The sequence below is a fragment of the Andrographis paniculata genome, unplaced genomic scaffold (genome assembly GCF_009805555.1).
Source record: "Andrographis paniculata isolate CXL003 unplaced genomic scaffold, ASM980555v1 Contig12END, whole genome shotgun sequence".
NCBI lineage: Eukaryota > Viridiplantae > Streptophyta > Magnoliopsida > Lamiales > Acanthaceae > Andrographis > Andrographis paniculata.
The window spans coordinates 2,752,191-2,772,915 of NW_026137402.1; the positions used below are offsets into that span (position 1 = coordinate 2,752,191).

General features: G+C 33.1%; 1 protein-coding gene across 2 annotated transcripts; it reads left to right on the forward strand.

Moving 5' to 3' along the window:
- The first annotated feature begins 14,448 nt into the window (after positions 1-14,448).
- On the forward strand, positions 14,449-19,913 carry LOC127251822 (uncharacterized). Of its 2 annotated transcripts, none has more exons than XM_051275716.1 (14): positions 14,449-14,752; positions 15,687-15,824; positions 15,939-16,020; positions 16,783-16,859; positions 16,945-17,039; positions 17,620-17,749; positions 17,841-17,957; positions 18,028-18,113; positions 18,189-18,255; positions 18,857-18,935; positions 19,031-19,122; positions 19,214-19,357; positions 19,460-19,579; positions 19,721-19,913. In XM_051275716.1, the coding sequence occupies exons 1-13, from the start codon at positions 14,633-14,635 to the stop codon at positions 19,502-19,504; spliced, it is 1,272 nt and encodes a 423-aa protein (XP_051131673.1). In that variant the 5' UTR covers positions 14,449-14,632; the 3' UTR covers positions 19,505-19,579; positions 19,721-19,913. The 2 variants fall into 2 exon arrangements, with proteins under 2 accessions (XP_051131673.1, XP_051131683.1); XM_051275726.1 differs by having other exon boundaries at positions 14,457-14,752; positions 19,469-19,579; positions 19,721-19,910.
- Positions 19,914-20,725: the final 812 nt, after the last annotated feature.

A 20,725-nucleotide genomic window follows, 5' to 3' on the forward strand; every position in this document is an offset into this window, starting at 1 on the left:
TGTATTCTTTAGAATATGATGTTTAGAATATAAATATACGATGTAATAAAAATTTTCGGTGCATTACTTTCGAGAAAATGGCAAAAATATCTCACTTATACCCTATTATCACTTTTGTCTTGTATTTATCTCGGTAGCAAAATATATTCTACATGTTTACAAAAAGTCGCTATTTATGTCATTTGTCCGCGCGTGACATTCACACCATGTGCTCTTACGCGCGGCCTAATGATAAAAATAACGACTTTTGCAAACATGTGAGATATATTTTTCCAGCGAGATAAATACAAGACAAAAGTGATAATAGGGTATACGTGTGAGATATTTTTTGAAATTTTCTCGAAAGTAATGCACTGGAAATTTTTATTACATCATATCTTTATATTCTAAACATCATATTCTAAAAACTATATGCATCATGGTCATAATAGTCATTCAATATATCAATAGTCGTACACAAGAATTATTGAATCAATGGCTGAAACTGTTGAGGAATTGCAGGCTTCCAAGCAAACTCTTCCCCTGGTATTATTTAATACTCTTTATGTTAGGGCTAATTATGTTATTTTCTTGGGCACAAAGAAATTAAAAAATAATGATATTTAAATGTAAACGTGGGTATAATACAAAAAATTGTTAATTAACAATGAAAATTTTCCGTCCTTAAATTCATTTTTCCGTTACTAATATAATTAGTAATGTAATTTATTTTGTCTCTAATTCTGTTGCTAATACTAGTGATGGATTTTGACATGTCATTAATATCGGAATTTTTTGTTGCTAATTCAAACAAAAAAATTTGGTCCACAAAGATTAGCGACAAAAATATTCCGTCACTAATTTAGCTATGGAAATAGAGACATAATTTTACCGAAATTATTTTTTGATCCGTCGCTTATTCATTTTCCTGCACTTGCACAATTTTACATTACGTGATTTACCAATATCTGCTCAACCAGTAAACGAATACAGAAATAAATTTCAAACTACAATCAGACAATTGTATTGAATCAACTAATAATCCATTGTAAATGCTCATAATATAAAAAAGGTTATAGTCACGAAAATGTTAGGCAATCCAACATATCAAATGGTCTGAAATATATAATCAAGTCATAACATCATCAATACTAAATAATAAGTGTCTGAAAAACATAAATTTTAATAAACAGGTGGGGCACCCGAGTCCTCATCATCGTCGCATATAGCCAAGTGAGCGTTGATCATCTTGAACTGCTCAATGATGATCATGTTTATTCTTCTCGAGATTCTTCAAGTGTTGGCTGTAATCCGGACTACCCGGGGTACATCCGTTGTTAGAATCGGAACCCTGTTCCACTGGCACTATCGCTGCAAAGGACTTAAGCCCGAATTTTTTTTTTTCTTTCTTATCTTGATGGGCCAAGGAAAGAAGCGCCTCATCACGGCTATATTCTTGTATCGCCGAGTTGAGACATTATTTCATAGTCATATCCTCCTGAAAGCAATAAATATAAAAACGTTATGGTAAATGTTGATAATAGCATAAAATATTAAATCTTATAGGATATATGGCATACCCTTATACGGTTTTCCTTAGTGCTGCAGTACTCACAATCGTTATGACACTTTGTATGTGCCCACTTATAGGTTTCCCATTTCTCGAGACCTTATAGCTATTATTTTTAAACGTATATAAGAAGATATGTTTGAAGTCTTTCAAATTAAGTACTATATATGAATCAATCTTATCATTTTTATCAAGGTCTCTAAAAACGACCGAGATCCACCAGTGTGTGTGGACTTGGCTTGGGCATCGGAATTTTTGCCCCATCGGTTTGTTTTCCCTGTTGTTGACTTTTTTATAGAATCTTCGGAGTTCCAATACTTCCTCCAACTGTCAAAGATAGGTGTGGGGACAGCCAAGGTAACCTTCTCCTCGTGGTTGTGCCAGACCTTATACAACTATTCATTATGTATCTCGCAGTCCTACTTGTTGTAAATAAAGTGGACTTTACCTTCGTTTTCCGGCTTCCACTTAATGTGTTTCTTCAAGCCAAAACATCATCGATTACTTATAGATAAAGTTTTCTAGTAATGTTGTTGTACACTTATATTTATTGCATGAGATATTTTTTTTTTAAAGCATACCTTCATCTCGACTTCGTATCACTATTTGATTTCAGAACGCACACTCTTTTAGGTGGTACCCTTTGTGGTGGATTGGAACTTAAATATATGCCGGAAGTAGTACCTATAGAAAATAGGATTAATTCGGCATTGTATAAAATTCCAATACACGTAACTAACAATTAATTTAGATTGAATAAATAAATATACCCGCTGATGTCCTTTTCTCATCCTCTGAGCTTTGGTTTGTCGGATCCAGTGTCCATTGATCATCCTATTCTGCCTATGGCAATAAGCAAAATAAACGGGCAAGCTGGCGAATACGCTACTTCCATAACCTTTCATTCTCGGACTAAGATATTTTTGCATTGGAATATACAATAAATCAAATTATAATATTACATGAGAGAGTTTATATAATAATGCTTGATGACCTATTCATCAGGAAAGTCATCATCAAAACTAGATAGTGAAAGTTGATTTTCTTTCAAGTCAGTTGAGCTCGAAAATAAAATTTCTTCTTCAATCACGTCATATTCATCTGAAGTATCAATCAAAATACTATTCTCGCCATCTTTTGAGACCAAATACAGTTGTTTTGGTGGGTTGTTCAATGTTGCAAGTGTCAACCATTGTATCTTAATATGTGGCATGTTTAGTGTTCGATCCAACCCCACAGTTTAATATGACATACTGCCAACCAATCAGCCCTATTCCTTTTCATACTTGGGAATGGAAGATAAAATACTTATGTTTCTTACATCGCAAGTGTAAACGGGTCGTACCTTCGATGTCTTTTCTTTTTAATGACTTCGACCATGTTTTATTTCTTATACTTTTAGTTCTAACCCGTAACATGGGATCATACCAATCGTAGTTTGAAAAGACACAACGTTTGATCAGTAGTACTGGGTGCATAGTCCAAACCTAATATTCCAATGTTTACAATTAAGGAATTAAAGTCACAATCGAATCCAAAACAGCCCTGCAAATTTTCAGAGTATTAGCATTATGTTCGAAATTAAGAAATTCGATGAAAATGGGCAAGAGAAGGTGAAATTGAGTAATACAACCTTTCTTCCTTCCGATGTTTACCGGTGGATTCATAGGTGGATTCATAGGCAACTAGAAATGAAACAAGTGGTGTGGTTGGCTTCATCCTCGTCGGTGAGAGAAAAAGGTTACGATAAAGAATTTACGGTAAAATAATTAGGGTTGGACGAAATTGAAGGCTAATTCGATGATACATTAAGGGAATTTGAGGCGATGATAAATTAGGGTGCCAGAAAAATCATAAGCGGAACATCCCTCATGAAAGAATCGCACGACCGGGAGAAAGAATTTGGGGAAATATATATATATATAAATCAATTTCTTTACCTGGATTGACCCATTCTGAAGAGCTTGAAATTCTTCGTACCGAAATTGAGAATCAATTTTGCGCAGGGATTTTCAATTGAAGACCTACTCCGCTTGTATAATCGCCGTTCCGCTTGGGCGCAGGCCTACTCACTTCTCCCGCTTGTTTTCTCCGCTTCGCTTGCACACAGAGACATTGACGCCGCTTCGCTTGCACACAGAGACATTGACGCCGCTTCGCTTGCACACAGAGACATTGACGCCGCTTCGCTCGTAGTCACCGCTCTGCTTGCCATCATCGCTAGTTCACAAGGATAGTTGTCTGCTTCTTCGGCTTTAAAATACAATCTGAACGAACAAGCAGATCATCTTGGAAATTCTAAATGAAAAAAATAAATAAAAAAAACATAAATAAATAATATAATCATTATTTTATATAAAAAAATATTTTTATTATATATATATATATATATATAAAAGGGGGAGAAAAGGAGCGACTCCTAAACTAAATTTTTATTTATTCTAATTATTCTTATTTTTTTTTATTATTGTTGATTTATCATTATAGTAATATTATTATTTATTATGATTTATTTATTATATATATAGTAAATGTTATTATTATTTTTATTATTATATGATTGTTACTATATGTATATTTGGAACAAAGCTGCAGAGGTTGCTGCCAACGATTTTTTTTTTTTGAAAATTTTTTGATTTTTTCCAAAAGACAAATGTCGTGTAGGTTTGATCCCTGAAGGATATCGCACTCTCGAAACCTTCAAAGCATACCGCCGATGGATTAGAGGTTTAAAATAAAATAAAATTCAATATTAAAATTAAATTAGCATCAAACTCAATATTTTCCAATTAAAACAAAGATACTAGGCTTATTCCCCGGCAACGGCGCCAAAATTTGATCAAATATTTTTGAAGAATTACAAATATCATTTAAGATACAAAAAAAATGATATATATATAAAATGAAAATAGTGTCGTGCGTGTTCGTGTAGTAATTCCAAAAACTTTGTCAAAAATAAAAAATCTCTTTAACCGTTGAGTGTCCGGGTCGAACTCAGGAAATATGCGAATATCCTGTATTTAATTAGAAACAAATTGCAATGAGTTAATGCAATCGAAGATACTGGAAAGATAAATTTTAGAAATTAAATCTAACTAAAAAGCGATAAAATATACGTATCTCGAAAAGGATGAAGCGAGACATTTGTGTCTGACTTTTGCGTTCCTTAATGGCTAAATTCCATGGATGAAATGAGCGGGATGACGATGGCGTGATAGCGAAAAATATATGTATAATTGCGCGGCAGCTCGGAGAAATGAGCGAGATCGCATTTGCTTGCTTAAACCGATTCTCGACTCGGTTGGTACTCAACCTTAGGAGATTTACAACGAGGCTTCAGTGACACTTGACGAAGAACATTATAAGTAAGAAACTCTACTGTCACGAGAAATTTCTGTAACCCAATAGATCACCGTCTATGCCCCATGAATTATTCTTCCAACCGTTCCGCTAGTGGCTCTACCCCTCTGATACCTCTCTTTAATCGGAATCAAATTCAGAACAGCAACTAAGCAGTTCGACAAGGCTCCCGCGTACTTAGCTACGTTTAACTACCCGGAATTTGTTTGTGACATGAAATAGAGCTGAAATAGTCTATTCTTCTATCGCTCTTTCGCAACCTTGTCGAAATCTAACTTGAACAATTCAAATCGAACATGAAATTTTTGGGTGAATGTGAGATGGAGAAGTATGATAGGAATTTTACTAGCTAAAACAATATGCATGAATTAAAAGAAAAGGAGGAGAAAATTAGTTTGCTCGCGATACAAAACCGAAAATCTCGTATTATTAAACTAAAAATATAAGAGAAAAGAAATGGAAAAAATAGAGTGTATGGAATGTATATTATTGTGTATATATGGTGTATAGAGAGAGGATATTTATAGGGAAAAAGTTTCTAGAAGTTTGGCGATTACCACTGCCAATAAATAACTACTTCTAAAAATAGCTACTAACTAACTCTAAAAATAACCATAAATAATTAACTCTAAAAATAGCTAATAATATAACTACTAATAACTACCTATTTTTTAGAATAAAAATTACACAAAAATAGCCAAAAATTAGAAGTGATGATGCAGGAATTAAATATAGGAGCTGGGAGAGTGCAAAAATGGAAATAAATGCAAGGCTGGAATAAATGCAGCAGCTAGGGGTGCAGAGTAGTAAATGCAGACAATAATTGCAGCAAGAATTAATGCAGCCGCCGCTCATGGATTCCGCGTGGCCGTCGCTCGCCTTCCATGTAGCCGTCACTTAGATTCCGCGCTAGCCGTCGCTTCGCTCAATTCCATGCATGACCTTCCGCGCTCATAAATGCAGCTGCCACTCACGGATTAATGGACATAGAATTCCGCTTCGCTCAAAATTCCGTGTAGCCGCCATCGCTTTCCGCACGACGTCATCATTTTCCGTGCAGTCGTCATCGCTCACTTCCATGCAGAGATTTCCACTCTGCTTACATTTTCGTGCAGCCGCCGTTTGCCTTCCGCGCTCGAGCTTTCCGGCTAGCCGCCGTTTGAATTCCGCGCTCGCGCACTCCTATGCAGCCGCCGCTCACTTTCTACGCAAGCCACTGCTTGCCTTCCGCGCTCGCGCTTTCTGTGCGGCCGCCGCTTGAATTCCGCGCAGCGGTTGACTTTGACTTTCGTGCGTTGACGGTTGACTTTTGTTGATTTTCGCGTCGGTAACTGTTTTTTTGCTCCTAAAGCCATTTTTTTGCTTTTTAAAGCCAATTTTGAACTCTCAAACCAGTTTTCAAGTATTATTTTACCTGTATAATAAACACCTTATAAATATTTATTTAAATTGATAATAAATCAAATTAATTTAGCCAAAATTAAATACTTAAATTGCACATAAATAATTCCTAAAAATATAATTCAAGAAACACATCAATTAATTTAATTTATACATCAAAATAATTATAAATTACACTTAAAAATTAATAAATTAATATTATACAAACAAGATGAAATGAATACAATTATTGAAATAAATTAACATAAATAATACCAAAATTCGACATAAATAAATAAATAATTAAATAAATATAGGTTATAAAATATGGCAAAATCAAGATTTATCATTTAAAAAGACACAACATTTGATCAGTAGTACTGGGTGCATAGTCGAAACCTAATATTCCTTGGCTCGTATCCAAATGAAGGATACTTAGTATCCAACTTTGTCTATGCCGATAAGTCTCACGTGTGACACATGTCATCGGCATTCGCATATCGATGATCCTCATGCCACCCTATATATGATGCGGTTTGAGATGAGACATAAAGTCGTTTAAGCCACGAAAAGATTGGGACATAGAACATATATCGAATGACCACCGTTCTTCCATTCATCTCTTTATACCATGGTTTTCCACACATCTTACTATAGTCAAGTTCAACATCCTTCTTCTAAAATAGCATACAATCAAACTGACATCAGTCTATTTTCTCACATAGTAAACATAATTCTTCAATCAGTTTCCTTGGTTCTTCAAAAAATGGTTGCCCTCCAGCATCACATTATGTATAAGTTGACACCGCACATTAAACCACCGCCTAGGCAAGTTGAAATCAGCCTTAATGTTCAACATTCTTGACACCATAGACAGTAGAGTTGCTTTCCTACAATTAAGCCACAACTCCTCATCAACTGCTTGAAGGAGATCATACAATTTCTTATTTTCATGGTAAGATTCTTCGATCATATGCCACGCATCACTCAAATATGGGTCCTACAACATTCATCACCATTTGAGTATAATCTCATATTCATAGATCGATAGTATATTCAAAAGGTGATGACTCAAAATATTATGAGCTACCACTTCGTCATGTTTCTCATCGTGACATGTCCACATATCGTACTTTGGTACAAAACCTTTAGAGTACAAATGGTACTTCACATCATCTACTGATAAGAACACTGTATTTTTATAGTGTTTGCACGGATGCCATATATTGTTTTTGATCTTAAAGGCATCTGAATTATTGATACAGTAGTTCAAAATGTCCTCAACACTTTCCCTATTTAGAATATTATACATTCATTCGCTCCCTGAGGTTGTAATGTGTACTAAATCCGTCACTGAAAGAGATATATCAACAACAACAATATGTTGTTAGTTATATAGTTTCAAACTGATGAACACAATTCGATTAATTACTAGATAGATGTCCTGAGGTCGGTAGGTTGCTAATATCGAAACTAGTTAAATTTTGTAGGCCAAAAAAATTAGTGCATAATGGATAATACAAAGTGGTACATATAACATAACGCACACAAGTTTCGATTTGATATGAAATAAAATTGCACCAACATTACTGTAAAAGTACTCGGAGCTGTACTTTCAAACTACAGTTGGACATCATGCGTAAATACGTAATAACACTATATCATAGCCAACATATATAAAATCTAGTTTTAAACTTAAAATTAAAGTAACTACAAATGCAGCATCTTGTTTCAGGAAAAAAAAAAAGTCATACCGAAGTAAATGCAGCATCTTGTTTCACATCACACTAAGAAACTACAAATCAAAGTAACTACAAATTGAATTTACACAATATATGTTAATTACAATTGAAATAAATTACAATATTTATATAAAATAAAAATTAACAAAAAAGAACACAATTATATATTTTTTTAAATATAATAAAATAGAAAATAAAAAATTACACAAAAAAAAACTCATCAGAAAGGGTATCCACCCGTTGCCCTCCTTGGTAATGGCCACCGTCGACGGCAGTCACCGCCGATCGCTATCGCTCATTTCCGGTGGCAGAAAATTAGAAAAATACGGTGTTTTCTGGGGAGGGCAAGTCGTTGTGGTTGTCCTCGAAAATTGTCGTTGCCCGCTGGTGGAAGGTCCACTGCGGCCATTTTATTAAAAAACCAAATGTCATTCCCTACAAATGCAAATGTTATGATCTGAAGGTGAAAAACGGCCATACAATCGCATTTGTAAGCTTACTGAAATCCAATGCCTCAGCAAGGCAAAAGATGGTCCATAGTAAGACCCTCTTTCGGCCTATTTTAACTGAGACCAATCCATCAACTTTGCAAAACATTCAGAGCCAACTGCACACACTCTCCATCCTTTTTTTACCTCTAATAAAAGCAAAAAATTTATTATAAAAAAAAACCATAAACAAATCAAAAATTTTCAAGATCCTTCCAAACTGTGGTCATTGGAAGGGGCCGAATTCGGCATTGTTTGTTTTCAAATAAAATGTTTTGATATAATCAAAGGTGCTCACGAGAAAGCTAGTAGGTCGAAACGAATTAGAATCGATCAATTTGATTCGGGAATACTGGAAAACAGTTATACTGCCCATTCCAAAAGAAACGTAAATCCAAGACAATAGCCCAAATTAAAGAAAATATTTTTTTAAGAAAAAATAAGATGACTAATGCATACGTTAGAAAGGTGGAATGAAAAAGGACATAATTTTGCCCAAAAAAAAACCAAACTAAACATTCAAACATGTCCAAACAACGATACATGGTGAAGGCAGGAGGAGAACACGCATTTCAGACCACTAACCTATACCCTTCATTGGACGAATAGAAATCTCAATTTACAAATGAACCTAACATCGGGACTAAATTTTTTCAGTATGATTGAGCCAATGTCAACGGTCATTTTTAATTGGCAAATAAAAGGGACGGATCATGACCTAAAAGACACATCAACGTACTTAATTCAATCCACCCCAAAGAAAATGTGATACGTTGGCTTTAAAGAAATAGAAAAATGTCATTTTATCGATAAAAAATGGACAAAAGAATAGAACCGGCACCATAATTAGCTTAACTTACTAAAAGGAAAGACCTTTGAATACAATTAAAAAAAACAAATAAATGAAAGAAGACCGAACAACAACAGTTGGACAACCTTCAGGCTCTCTCATCTGAAAGAAAACCTTACAAATTAACTGAACTAATTTAACATATATGGCACCCTTCTTCGGCTCCATCCTTTCAGAAGTCAATACGAAAGTTTTTAAAATCCCCTCTATTGAAAGGTAAGGCCTAAATAACTTAAAATTGTATGAGAGTTGATAAGTCACGATCCATGACCTACTAAGAAATGGGAGAAGAACCAACAAAATTTAAACATGCGACAAGCATACCTTGTAGCTAACACCAGAAATACACTTCTTTTAAGGTGGAAACACACTACGGTCAACCCAACTTGAAAAAAAACCCAGAGCATATAAGATGGTCGGAGCAATGGCAAACAAAAACACAATCGAAAAAACCATCAAACGCAATACAATTCATATACCAGCCAAAAAAAGAAAATGAGTTCCAACGATTTCAAAGATGCGTGCAGTTGAATCGTAGATACCTGAGAAGACCCCGAAAAGCTAGAACCAAAGAGTACGGGATGGAAACATATTAAATAAGCTAAAATCTTGTAATAAATTAGGCTCTAGATTTTGTGAAACAACAAAATAGCAAAAGTTGGGACAACAGGGGCATTCACCACGTGGGCATTCGTAAAACAGGGACTTGTTGATATATTTCATATATGGAAAAACATATAATAGACCAAACATATGTATGAAATTCGTTCAACTATGCCAGATAATGCATAATGTTATGTTCTTTATATATATACCTTGAAATTTGACTAGTTATTCTAGCCTCTATACTGCTATATTCCAAACTTGAAAACAAATATTGTGCATTGGTAGACATATTCATATATACATATATTATATTAATATATCTTTAGTTCTGGGCTATTGTTTTACATTATTTTCTCATATACTAATAAAATTCTTATTATGTAGATGATTGATTAGCAGTCTTGAGTTTTCGTATTTAAGATTTTTTTTTTATCTTTTGAGGGTAAACAACTCACTTTGGAAGTTCAAATCCAAAATATTGTTTCAATAAATATTAACTATGCATTCTTTATTATATATATATATATATAAATATATATACATATAAACTTTGTATTGTATACATATATATATGTATGTACACTTGCTCACTCATTCGTTAAGGGTGTGTTTCTTTAGGGGGGTTTGGGAAAATTTAGGTTTGGGTTTAGATTTGGTTTTTATTTGAATTTTGAGGTGAGTTTGAATTTATGTGTTTATTTTGTGTTTAGGTTTGGGTTGGGTTTGGAGAGTTTTGATGTGTATTGATTTTATGGTAATGAATATAATAATATAATTTTTTATTAATTTGTATAATTTGATTATAAATTTATATTATACCTACGTACATATTTCTAAATTTTTATTTAATTGTATTATAAAAAATTTTATTCTAACTAAATAACATATATTCCCTCCGTCCACATAATAAGTATACATTTACTTTTGGGGCGGAGTTTAAAAATTAATAGTATTTTAATTATAGTGGGTAGGTAAAAGTAATGTAATTATATTTTTGCCCTTATTTTTTTATATAAAAGTAATGATGTGATGTAAAGTAAGGGTATTTGTGAAAAAAAAAAATGGGGTATTTAATGAAATGGTTATTTTGCAATTGGACGTCCCAATATAGAAATATGTATACTTTGTAGCTGGACAGAGGAAGTATATTGTATATATTTTATTAAATTATAATTATTGTAATTTTTTATATTTATAATTTAAAAAAAAACTAAAAAAAAAAAGAAAACATTGTCAGACATGTCCCCCCGAACCCCAATAGCCGAGTTTTGGGCTCGATTACTATGCAAACAGTAATCCAGCCCAAAACCGGGCTGGAGAAACACACCCTAACTCATTCAATCAATTAAAGTATTCAAATATACTTAGGCCTTATATATATATATATATATATATATAGCAACAATGCAATGCCTCTTCCTCGTCTCCTTTCTCTTTCTTATTCTTATAATCAAACAATCACAACTCCACTTCCGTTCGAATCCCACTTGTATAACAATCTGACTACCTTGTTCCATCCAGGCACAAGCTTTGTATATAAAACAAACACAATAGCGTCTACCCTCAGGTTCCATCCCAACCAACTTGTTTAATATAGGAAAAGAGCAATGGATATCATAAACCAAAAGCTACATAAGCCATGCATTTAAGATACCAAAAACAAAAATATGAGAGAATAGTAATGGCTCACATTGTTTCATTACTATCTATGATCTTAATTGCTACTTGATCAGGGTCACAACGTTTAAGTATGGAATTCTTGGCACATACAACTGTGGAGAGAAAATACATTTCTCATGAACCGAATGTGAGCAAATTTGGAGAGAAGTTTGCAATATCCAGAGCCACACCTTCCGAGACAACCATAGTTCCAATTTCAACAGAGACGTAGATTAAGCGTCAAATGCCAAGCGAAACCTGCACAAGCTTTGAGCAAAAAATTGTGACCACCATTACAATATTTTGGAAGATCATTCGACTAGATCTAAGCTTATACCTCACTTATTCCTTCAAAGAAACCCCAATTAGAGATTCTAAGTTTCCAAAACCATCTAGCACAGAAACTAATAAAAAATGATATCATCCAAGGAGATCCAGAACCAAGTTGGTAACGGATAAACATGTCTGTCATCATCCTCGGGAAATGAAAAGAGAAAAAAAAAAACAAATAGGATCATTACAGATAAACCCTGTAACGACAAACCACGAAAATCGAAATAACTATTGTTCGTATATATGTTGTACATAGCCCATTAAGGGTCGTATATACTTCTCTATATGTGCATATTGTAACTCTATTATCTAATAGATAATTCTAATTTCACAAACACTCGCGATAAGGGGTATACGAAAGCAGCCATCCTCGTGGTGAAACCGGACTGGATTGGACTTATAACAAGAATTGGCGGTTGATGAGGACAACGGTGACAACGCTCGATTATACATAACTAGAAAAGAAAGGCGAATGCTAGTACGACTGTACGGTTTCTTGGAATGAACCATATAGAGTTTCGTTGCCATATTGAAATTAAGAGGGGTAAAAGAAAAAAATTATAGAGCGGTTAAGCGATGATATTTTGAAAAGGTAAGGGTAAAACGGATATTATAGATAAATACAAGAGCGAGAGATCAACAATTCAAACTGCCATCGATACATCTTCATATATGTTATTTATAATATTGTATTTAAATAATATTATATAAATTTAAATATAAATATTAATTTGATATATTTTTAAAATAAATAAATATTTTAAAATATAATGAATGAATTACCTGTGTCCGACACTAATTGGAACATAATAAGGGAATAGGTCAAAATTTTGTAGATCAAATAGTGAGACATTCCTCACTTGAGGGCTCGATTCTGAGTTCGATTCCAGGTGGGTGCATGTATGCTTGAGTTAGGTGAAATTCTCATCGAGTGTGTGAATGTATGGGTAGAAAAATAATAAATAAATAAAAATAAAAATTGTTGGAACAAGCAAAAAATCAAAACTTTTTTTTTGCTATTAATCTGTCAGGTTATCGCAGTAGTTGTGTTATACAATTTTGACAAATATTTTACAAATAGAAACTGTGGCCGAATTGCCACCTTTGTGCAGGTTAAACTTGCTAGATAATTAATACTTTGGACAAATTGACCTGTCCCATATAAAGGACATGCAGGAGTTGACACTTGCATGTTGCACTCTTCCTGGAGGGCATTTAATGCCTCGTCCTTGCTGCCCCAAAGACAGCACACAGTCAGATTTGTCATCTTGTATGCAGTATTTGTATTTTGTATGGATGCATGTTTGTTTTTATGTGTAAGCAACCAAAACTTAAAGAGTATTATTCTCTCCACTAGATAGAGTGTTGAGAGAACTCATCCATAGATGATTGAAAATAAGAAGAAGAATTTTTTGGAGTTGAAGCCGAAAGAGATAACCATCTGGTATGCAACCTTATTCTTAGCTTGGTCGCTGATTTGCTGGTGTCGTTACGGTACAGTAACAACCAATCCATAGGAATTTGTAAAACTAAATGGAGCTTTGGTAGAAGATAGGTTGGGTAGTTCGGATTGATGTCTTATATAGTGTAAACCAAGTATTTGGTTTAGTTAAGACTCCTGGATTGAAATCCCCCAGATGTAGGTTGGAAAATCGAACTGGGTAAACAAACCTCGTGTGTGTTTTTTTTCTTTGCACTCACTCACCCATCGATTGGTGAACAAACACACACTGTTGTTACAACCACAAGGCAACCACGTATGCAAAGTTGTATCGACCACTCACAGTTTCATATTTTCCGTTGCGCATAAAACTCGGAGGTGTTGAATCTTTTTGGGACCGATCGAATTTCCCACAAAAACAGAGTAGAAGAATAAAGTGTATGAAATGATTTTTTATGAGTTAGCTAAAACAAGGCTTCTACAGTAGAAACTCTAACAAAAACACATCATAAATCAATACATATTTAATAAATATAAATAAATTTAATTAAAAAAATAACATATATTACTTACTCAAAATTTTTTTATTTTCATCTATCTTTAAAAAATTAAATATTTTTATTTATTAATTTTTTATAAAATTAATTTATATTAATTATAAATAAATAAATATATTTTTTTATTTACTTGTATTATATAAATTTTATTTTTTACAAAATAATATTTATATTTATATATTTTTATTATAATATAATTTTTAAAATATTTAAATATATTTTTTAATTATTAATTATATATTAAATTTTTATTTTAAAATTATTATTAATTATATAAAATAGTAATATAACTTATTATTATCACTAATAAAATCAATTGTTTCGAGACAAGAGGGAGTAGTATAAAAAAGGCCGTCTTCAACAGTCTCTTCGTCAACTAATGAACAAGTACATCCACGTCATCCAAATGCAGTTGGAGTATATTCTAGCTACTCCCGGGATCTAAACTCCCAAAACATCCACACCGTCAACTCTATTAGCGTCAGGCATTAACTGAACCGGGTGTTCAGATCCTGCGGTCTCCCTTAGAAATCACTCAGCACTATAGCTACAGACTTTCTGCTTTCTTCAATTTGAAGAACAGCGTAAAGGCGACGATTTCTAATGGAGCATCGAATCAAATTCCATTACAGCCAATTTTCCAAGTTCCGATAGGGTAGGGTTTGTAATGGCGCCGGAGATCGAGCCGTTGCTGCAGAGCCGCGCCGCCGAAGAAGAGAGGCCATTGGAGCGATCAAAAGCTGCTCGCGTCGCCTCGCTCGATGTTTTTCGAGGGCTTAGCGTTTTTGTAAGAACACTGAATTTTTTTTTTAGTTTAATTTTTATTTTCTAATCTTTTACTTGAGTTGATCGACTCGCTTTATAATTTAGGAGATTCATTCGATTTTCCTGATTTGTAAGCCTTGTCTTCGAATTTTAGGCGTGTTTGTTACATAGAATTGAATTGTAAAAACCATTATAATAGAGGATAAAATTGTTGGGAAAGCAGGTTTGTATGTTTAGTTTGGGTTTGATTGTGTGTGTGTTATTTTCTTTTCTAAATATTATTTTAATGTGATATTTTGCATTGATAACATGAAGCTGAATTGTCAATGTAGTTTTAGGTTTAGAATGCAAAATGAACACACCCTGAATCCAATAGAGGATTAGATTTAATTTTCTTTGGTAGAGCCGAGAAATAGAACTTAGAAATGTAGCAATATGGTAATCAATTTGAAGGAGATGATACTTTGTCGCTATAGTGGAGTGGAAAAGGATACGATAAATCGATTAAGAGGAGATGATGAATAAAGTAAGCTACAGAGGCATTCAGCAGAGCAAAAATTAGTCGAAAACTTTGGTTGTTTAGTTGGGGATTTTCTTATTTTGGTTTTAGTTTTTAATTTGAATTTGATGTTTTGTAATAGAAAATAACGCTGTGTATAAAAAATTGTAAAATATGAATAGTAGGGAAAAAAATTTATCATATGAACACTGCAAATTTTCATTTCTTTACATTTTTCTGAAACTAAAATAGAGAATGAAAAATTATTTATTTTTTCAATTTTGATTTACTTAGTCAAACAAATAAAAGAAATAGAGATATTTTTATTTCTCTATCTTCATTTATCTTGAGCAATTGCATCCCTATAGGATTGCCCGAAAATTACATGATCCGACAATGTTTGTTTGCAATATTGATAGATTCTGCTCTGCACTAAAACATGTTTTTGTTTCATCAGCTAATGATGCTTGTTGATTATGCCGGTTCGATTTTCCCGACCATTGCTCATGTTCCTTGGAATGGTCTCCACTTAGCTGAATTTGTGATGCCTTTTTTCCTTTTTGCTGCTGGAATTTCTGTCGCCATTGTATACAAGGTAAAATATAACTGGATTAATACTTGTAAGAAGAATCTTTTGTCTACTTGCCTTAATGTCTGAAAAAGAATATGCAATTGTGATATGAGAGGGTGCTTATGCCTATATTTGCAGAAAGTTCCCAACAAATTTGGAGCTACATTGAAGGTTGTCCTTAGAGCATTGAAATTATTTCTCCTTGGCATTCTTCTTCAGGGTATTTCATGAATGATTCATGATTTCAATGTTTTGATTAACTATGGGTGTGTTTGTTTAGCGTTTATAGTTCTTAGGTGTTTTTGTTGTGAGGTGAAAATCGTCAAAATATTATATGAAATAATATGTGTGTTTTTGCTAACTTTTATTTTTACGTGTATATATTGTATGTTTATATTGTATTGTTTGTATTTCTGATAGTAGATTAAAGAAAAATAATACTTCCACCGTCCGGCTCTAAGGGTCTCATTTACCTTTTGCGTTATTGTACTTAATATTAAAAATATTTTTATATTTGTATAATTTTTTGCACAAATGTCATTATAATAGTATTATAAGACACTGATAAAAGTATTTTTGTCCTTTTCCCTTAATTTGTACGACGTTTTCATATAATAATTAATATTTAAAGATCAACACGCAAAAAGTAAATGGAACCCTTAGAGCCGGACGGAAGTAGTATTATATTGGTGAACATGTTTGTGTACAATGAAAAAGTGAAAAATATATTTGAATTTAGTAGAGTAAATAGTGAAATATATGAAGTTATTTTGGTAAATAGAAATAAGAGGTAGGAGAAATTAGCAATTAAGCGAAAACCACATTGATTATAGATGAAAATAGGCTATTTATTTAAGTTGGACAACCTTAAATAGTAATTGTGACAATATAGATAAAATGGATAGAGTAATATTTTTAGAAAATCTTAGGCATTAAAAATATTAAGTAAACAATTTGCCTTTGATGTTTTACTCCCTTGTAGGTGGATATTTTCATGGGGTTACTTCCTTGACATATGGTGTGGACATTGAGAAGATTCGATGGCTCGGAATCTTGCAGGTTAGGTTTCCTTACACTTGTGGAATCAATGGTTGTGTAGACAACCTCAGCTAATCATTTTTCATGGAAAATGTTTATTATGTAGAGGATTGCGATTGGATATTTTGTGGCTGCATTGTGTGAAATATGGCTTCCAAGAGAAAGCCGGGATGGCTTTCTTCGAACTTATATTTGGCAGTGGTGAGTCCGAACAGTTTTGTTTGAACCGATATTTGTCTATTTATTCGGTCCAGACAACCTTAGGATAACCAAGGTTGTACGAGTTTGGTTACGGTGTCACCACATAAAAAATACACCGACAATACATGTTTTTATTTACGGAGTAATTTTTGTACTGACCGAGTCAAATTAAGATGGTACTAATTTGACTAAGTTAGCATATTTAATCAAAACATACAGTACATGTTTGACAACACATATAATAATAATATACAATACATTTTATTACAGTACATGGTAATAATTTAACATAGCATATAAACTGCACTAACACTTGTTAGTTCATACTTGTAGGTGTGTTGCATGAATATATTATCTGTGTTGGAAATCATTGGTAGACTATGTCATACAATATATTTATATTATAACATAAATCATGTAATGTATGTTATTATATTACGTGTTATCTGTCTATTACATGCAGTGATGTCAGTACAATGATGAATTATAAAATTTAGCGCCGTAACCCCCACAAGGCTGTACATTGCTTTGTTCTTACTTTGTAATCATAGGACAACCTTAAATGTTTTCTATGTCTTAGGTGCGTAGTGGTGTTGCTGTCTGCTGTGTATTTAGGGTTACTGTACGGCTTATATGTTCCCGACTGGCAATTCTCTGATGTCCGGGGAAGTTCCTCTGTGATGACAGCAAATGACAGCCGTAGTTACACTGTAAGAATGTCCCGGATGCTACCTTAACCATAGAGTTATCCGATTGATTCCATATACTGCATGTAATAAATTTTATTTTGTTCAAATATAGGTGAGGTGTTCGGTAAGAGGCGATCTTGGACCTGCTTGTAACTCCGCTGGCATGATAGACCGTCATGTTCTTGGAATCAATCATCTTTATGCAAAACCTGTTTACCGGAATCTAAAGGTTTGCTGACCGAAAATTTACATTTTATGACAATAAGTTGTTTTCCTACAATATTGTATCCGAAACTCAGGAATGCAATATGTCTGGGCAAGGACAAGTTCCACAATCATCGCCCTCGTGGTGTCATGCTCCTTTCGATCCTGAAGGTGTTTTAAGGTAAATCAGTTTGTGATGTTCATCGCATGTTTGTCAATAAAATGTTAATTTGTAACTAATTGGGTGTGGTTACAGTTCAATCCCGGCTGCGGTGACCTGCATCATTGGGCTCCATTACGGCCACATTTTATTACATGTCCCGGTGAGATACTTTTTTAGTGTGTTTGTTTAGCATTTATAGTTTTAAGTGCTTTGTTGTAAAGTATGGAGATATCGTAAAAGTATTATAGAGAATGATATTTTGTGTCCTTGTTGATTTTTATTTGTATATTTTGATTTTTTATTTTATTTTTTTGGTAAATTTTTGGGGAGTCATGTAAGAATGAAATAGTTGTATGATGTTATATAAATAGACGTTGATACCATGTTTTGAATATAAAATTGATTTTTAGTATAATATAAAAAATAAAAAATAGATTTTTAATTTGATGTTTTTGGAGAAAAGTTTTATTATGAATAGTAAAATTTGTGTAAAATCCTATAAAAGAGAACACCCTTGTCAAAAATTTTACTATTTGTTTGGAATTTGAATAGTAAAATTTTGAATTGAAATAGTTATTTGATATAATATAAATAGATGTTGATGTGATATTTTGTATTTAAAATTAATTTTCAATATAATATTCAAATAAAATATAGATGTTTGATTTGATGTTTTTGGTAAAAAAAATTGGATGAACAAGCTCATTTTCTTTGCAACATGTAATATTGAAGATTATAGTTGTTTTCGGATTGTGTTCCAGCATCACAAAGATCGATTGATCAAATGGTCGACATTCTCAATTTTGTCGATGTGTGTTGGTGTATTTCTCGTGTTGTTAGGTACGCACATGTTTTTTATATTTGATGTCTTAACATTAAAATGTTGTCATCGATTCAAAAACTTTGTCTTAAAACCTCGTCTCGATTGTCTTCAGGGATGCCGTTAAACAAATCCTTGTACACCGTCAGTTACACGATGGTGACTTCAGCATCGGCTGGAATCACTCTTTGTTTGTTCTATATTCTTGTAAGAAGTCTCCTAGTATCGTACTATGATTTTTGTTATCATATTACACATAGTCAAATTGTAGTGAAACCATGAACCTCCTCGAGCACAGGTTGATGTTTATGGTTGGAGATCGACGACGCGCGTGTTCGAGTGGATGGGGAAGCACTCTTTGGGCATATTCATCCTGATAACTTCGAACATCGTTGTCATAGCTGCTCAGGGGTTTTATTTCGGAGCTCCGGAGAACAATATTGTAAGTGAATCATGACTATATATGATTTTGTCTGAATCAGACAACAAGAGCAATTGGACTGACTCGACTAATTTATCGAATGGTATTGCTGCCATGAATGAGCTTAAACAGGTGCACTGGATCAGATCGCGATTCGTGCACGATTAAATATGGACCGGGTGATTTATAGAGAGATGTCGGTTCAGACATGTCGCGAATTAGCGACACATCGAGCGTGCGAGTGTAAGTAAGGCTGGCTTCCTCGTTTATTACAGACTACTAACAGATGCTCTATACAAACTTTTAAAAAAGCTTTCAGCTAATCGATAGTAGATTTTTTAGAAAATATTACATCAACTATATAATTTTTGTACTTTCTTTCAGGAAACGAAGCAACAAAAAGAGGTCTGAGTTGCATTTACAGATTCTTACAACTTAATAGGTATGTTGTATGTATACAAAAGTTCTTAGTTCGTTCTTACATACAATATACGTACAATTGAAAAAAGATTGCTGGTACAGTGTTGATTATTATAACTAAAAAGATGCTTCAATTCAATCGATTAGGGATCCACACACACACACACGTTGCTTAGTGCTGCAACTCGCTAATGGGCCGGCCCACGATCCCCGAGGCCCAATCTTGACTATATATAAATATATATATACACTCAATGACCCAAGCCAATACTAGGCCCATTCATGATTGGGCTCAATCCAACCAATCAATTCTTTTATCACATTACATTTATGAAGGGTGGAGTCTTTTGTTTTTTCAACGTGGAATAAACTCTTCACATTCTTTTTCTTCCTCTTTCGTATTCACACACCAACATGGTTGATAATGTATACATATACAGGTTACACATTGAAATATTAATTGATTGGATAAAATATATATTAGTAATATAATATAAATACAATACGTATCATATATATTTTTTAATACAATATATACACCTTAATACCCAGGGCCGTCCTTGGGCTCGGGCGAATATATACACCTTAATACTCAGGACCGTCCCTGGGCTCGGGCGAACTTATACACCTTAATACTCAGGGCCGTCCTTGGGCTCAGGCGAAAGGGACGACCGTCCAGGGTTCAATCTAAATTGGGGTCTATTATTTATTTATGTTATATATAAATTATTTATATATAAAAATTATTTTACATTAGTGTATTAGTATAAGAGTATGCATTAAAAAGAATTAGACAATTAATATTAATAGTATTATTGATATTTTGCATATAAAAATATTAGGAAATTTATTTTATTTAATTATTTATATTTTATTATAGATTAAAAAATATATATTATTTATACATATTTATAGGTTCCTAATTTTTGTTTTAAGATTGTTAATATTAATACTATTATTGATATTTTA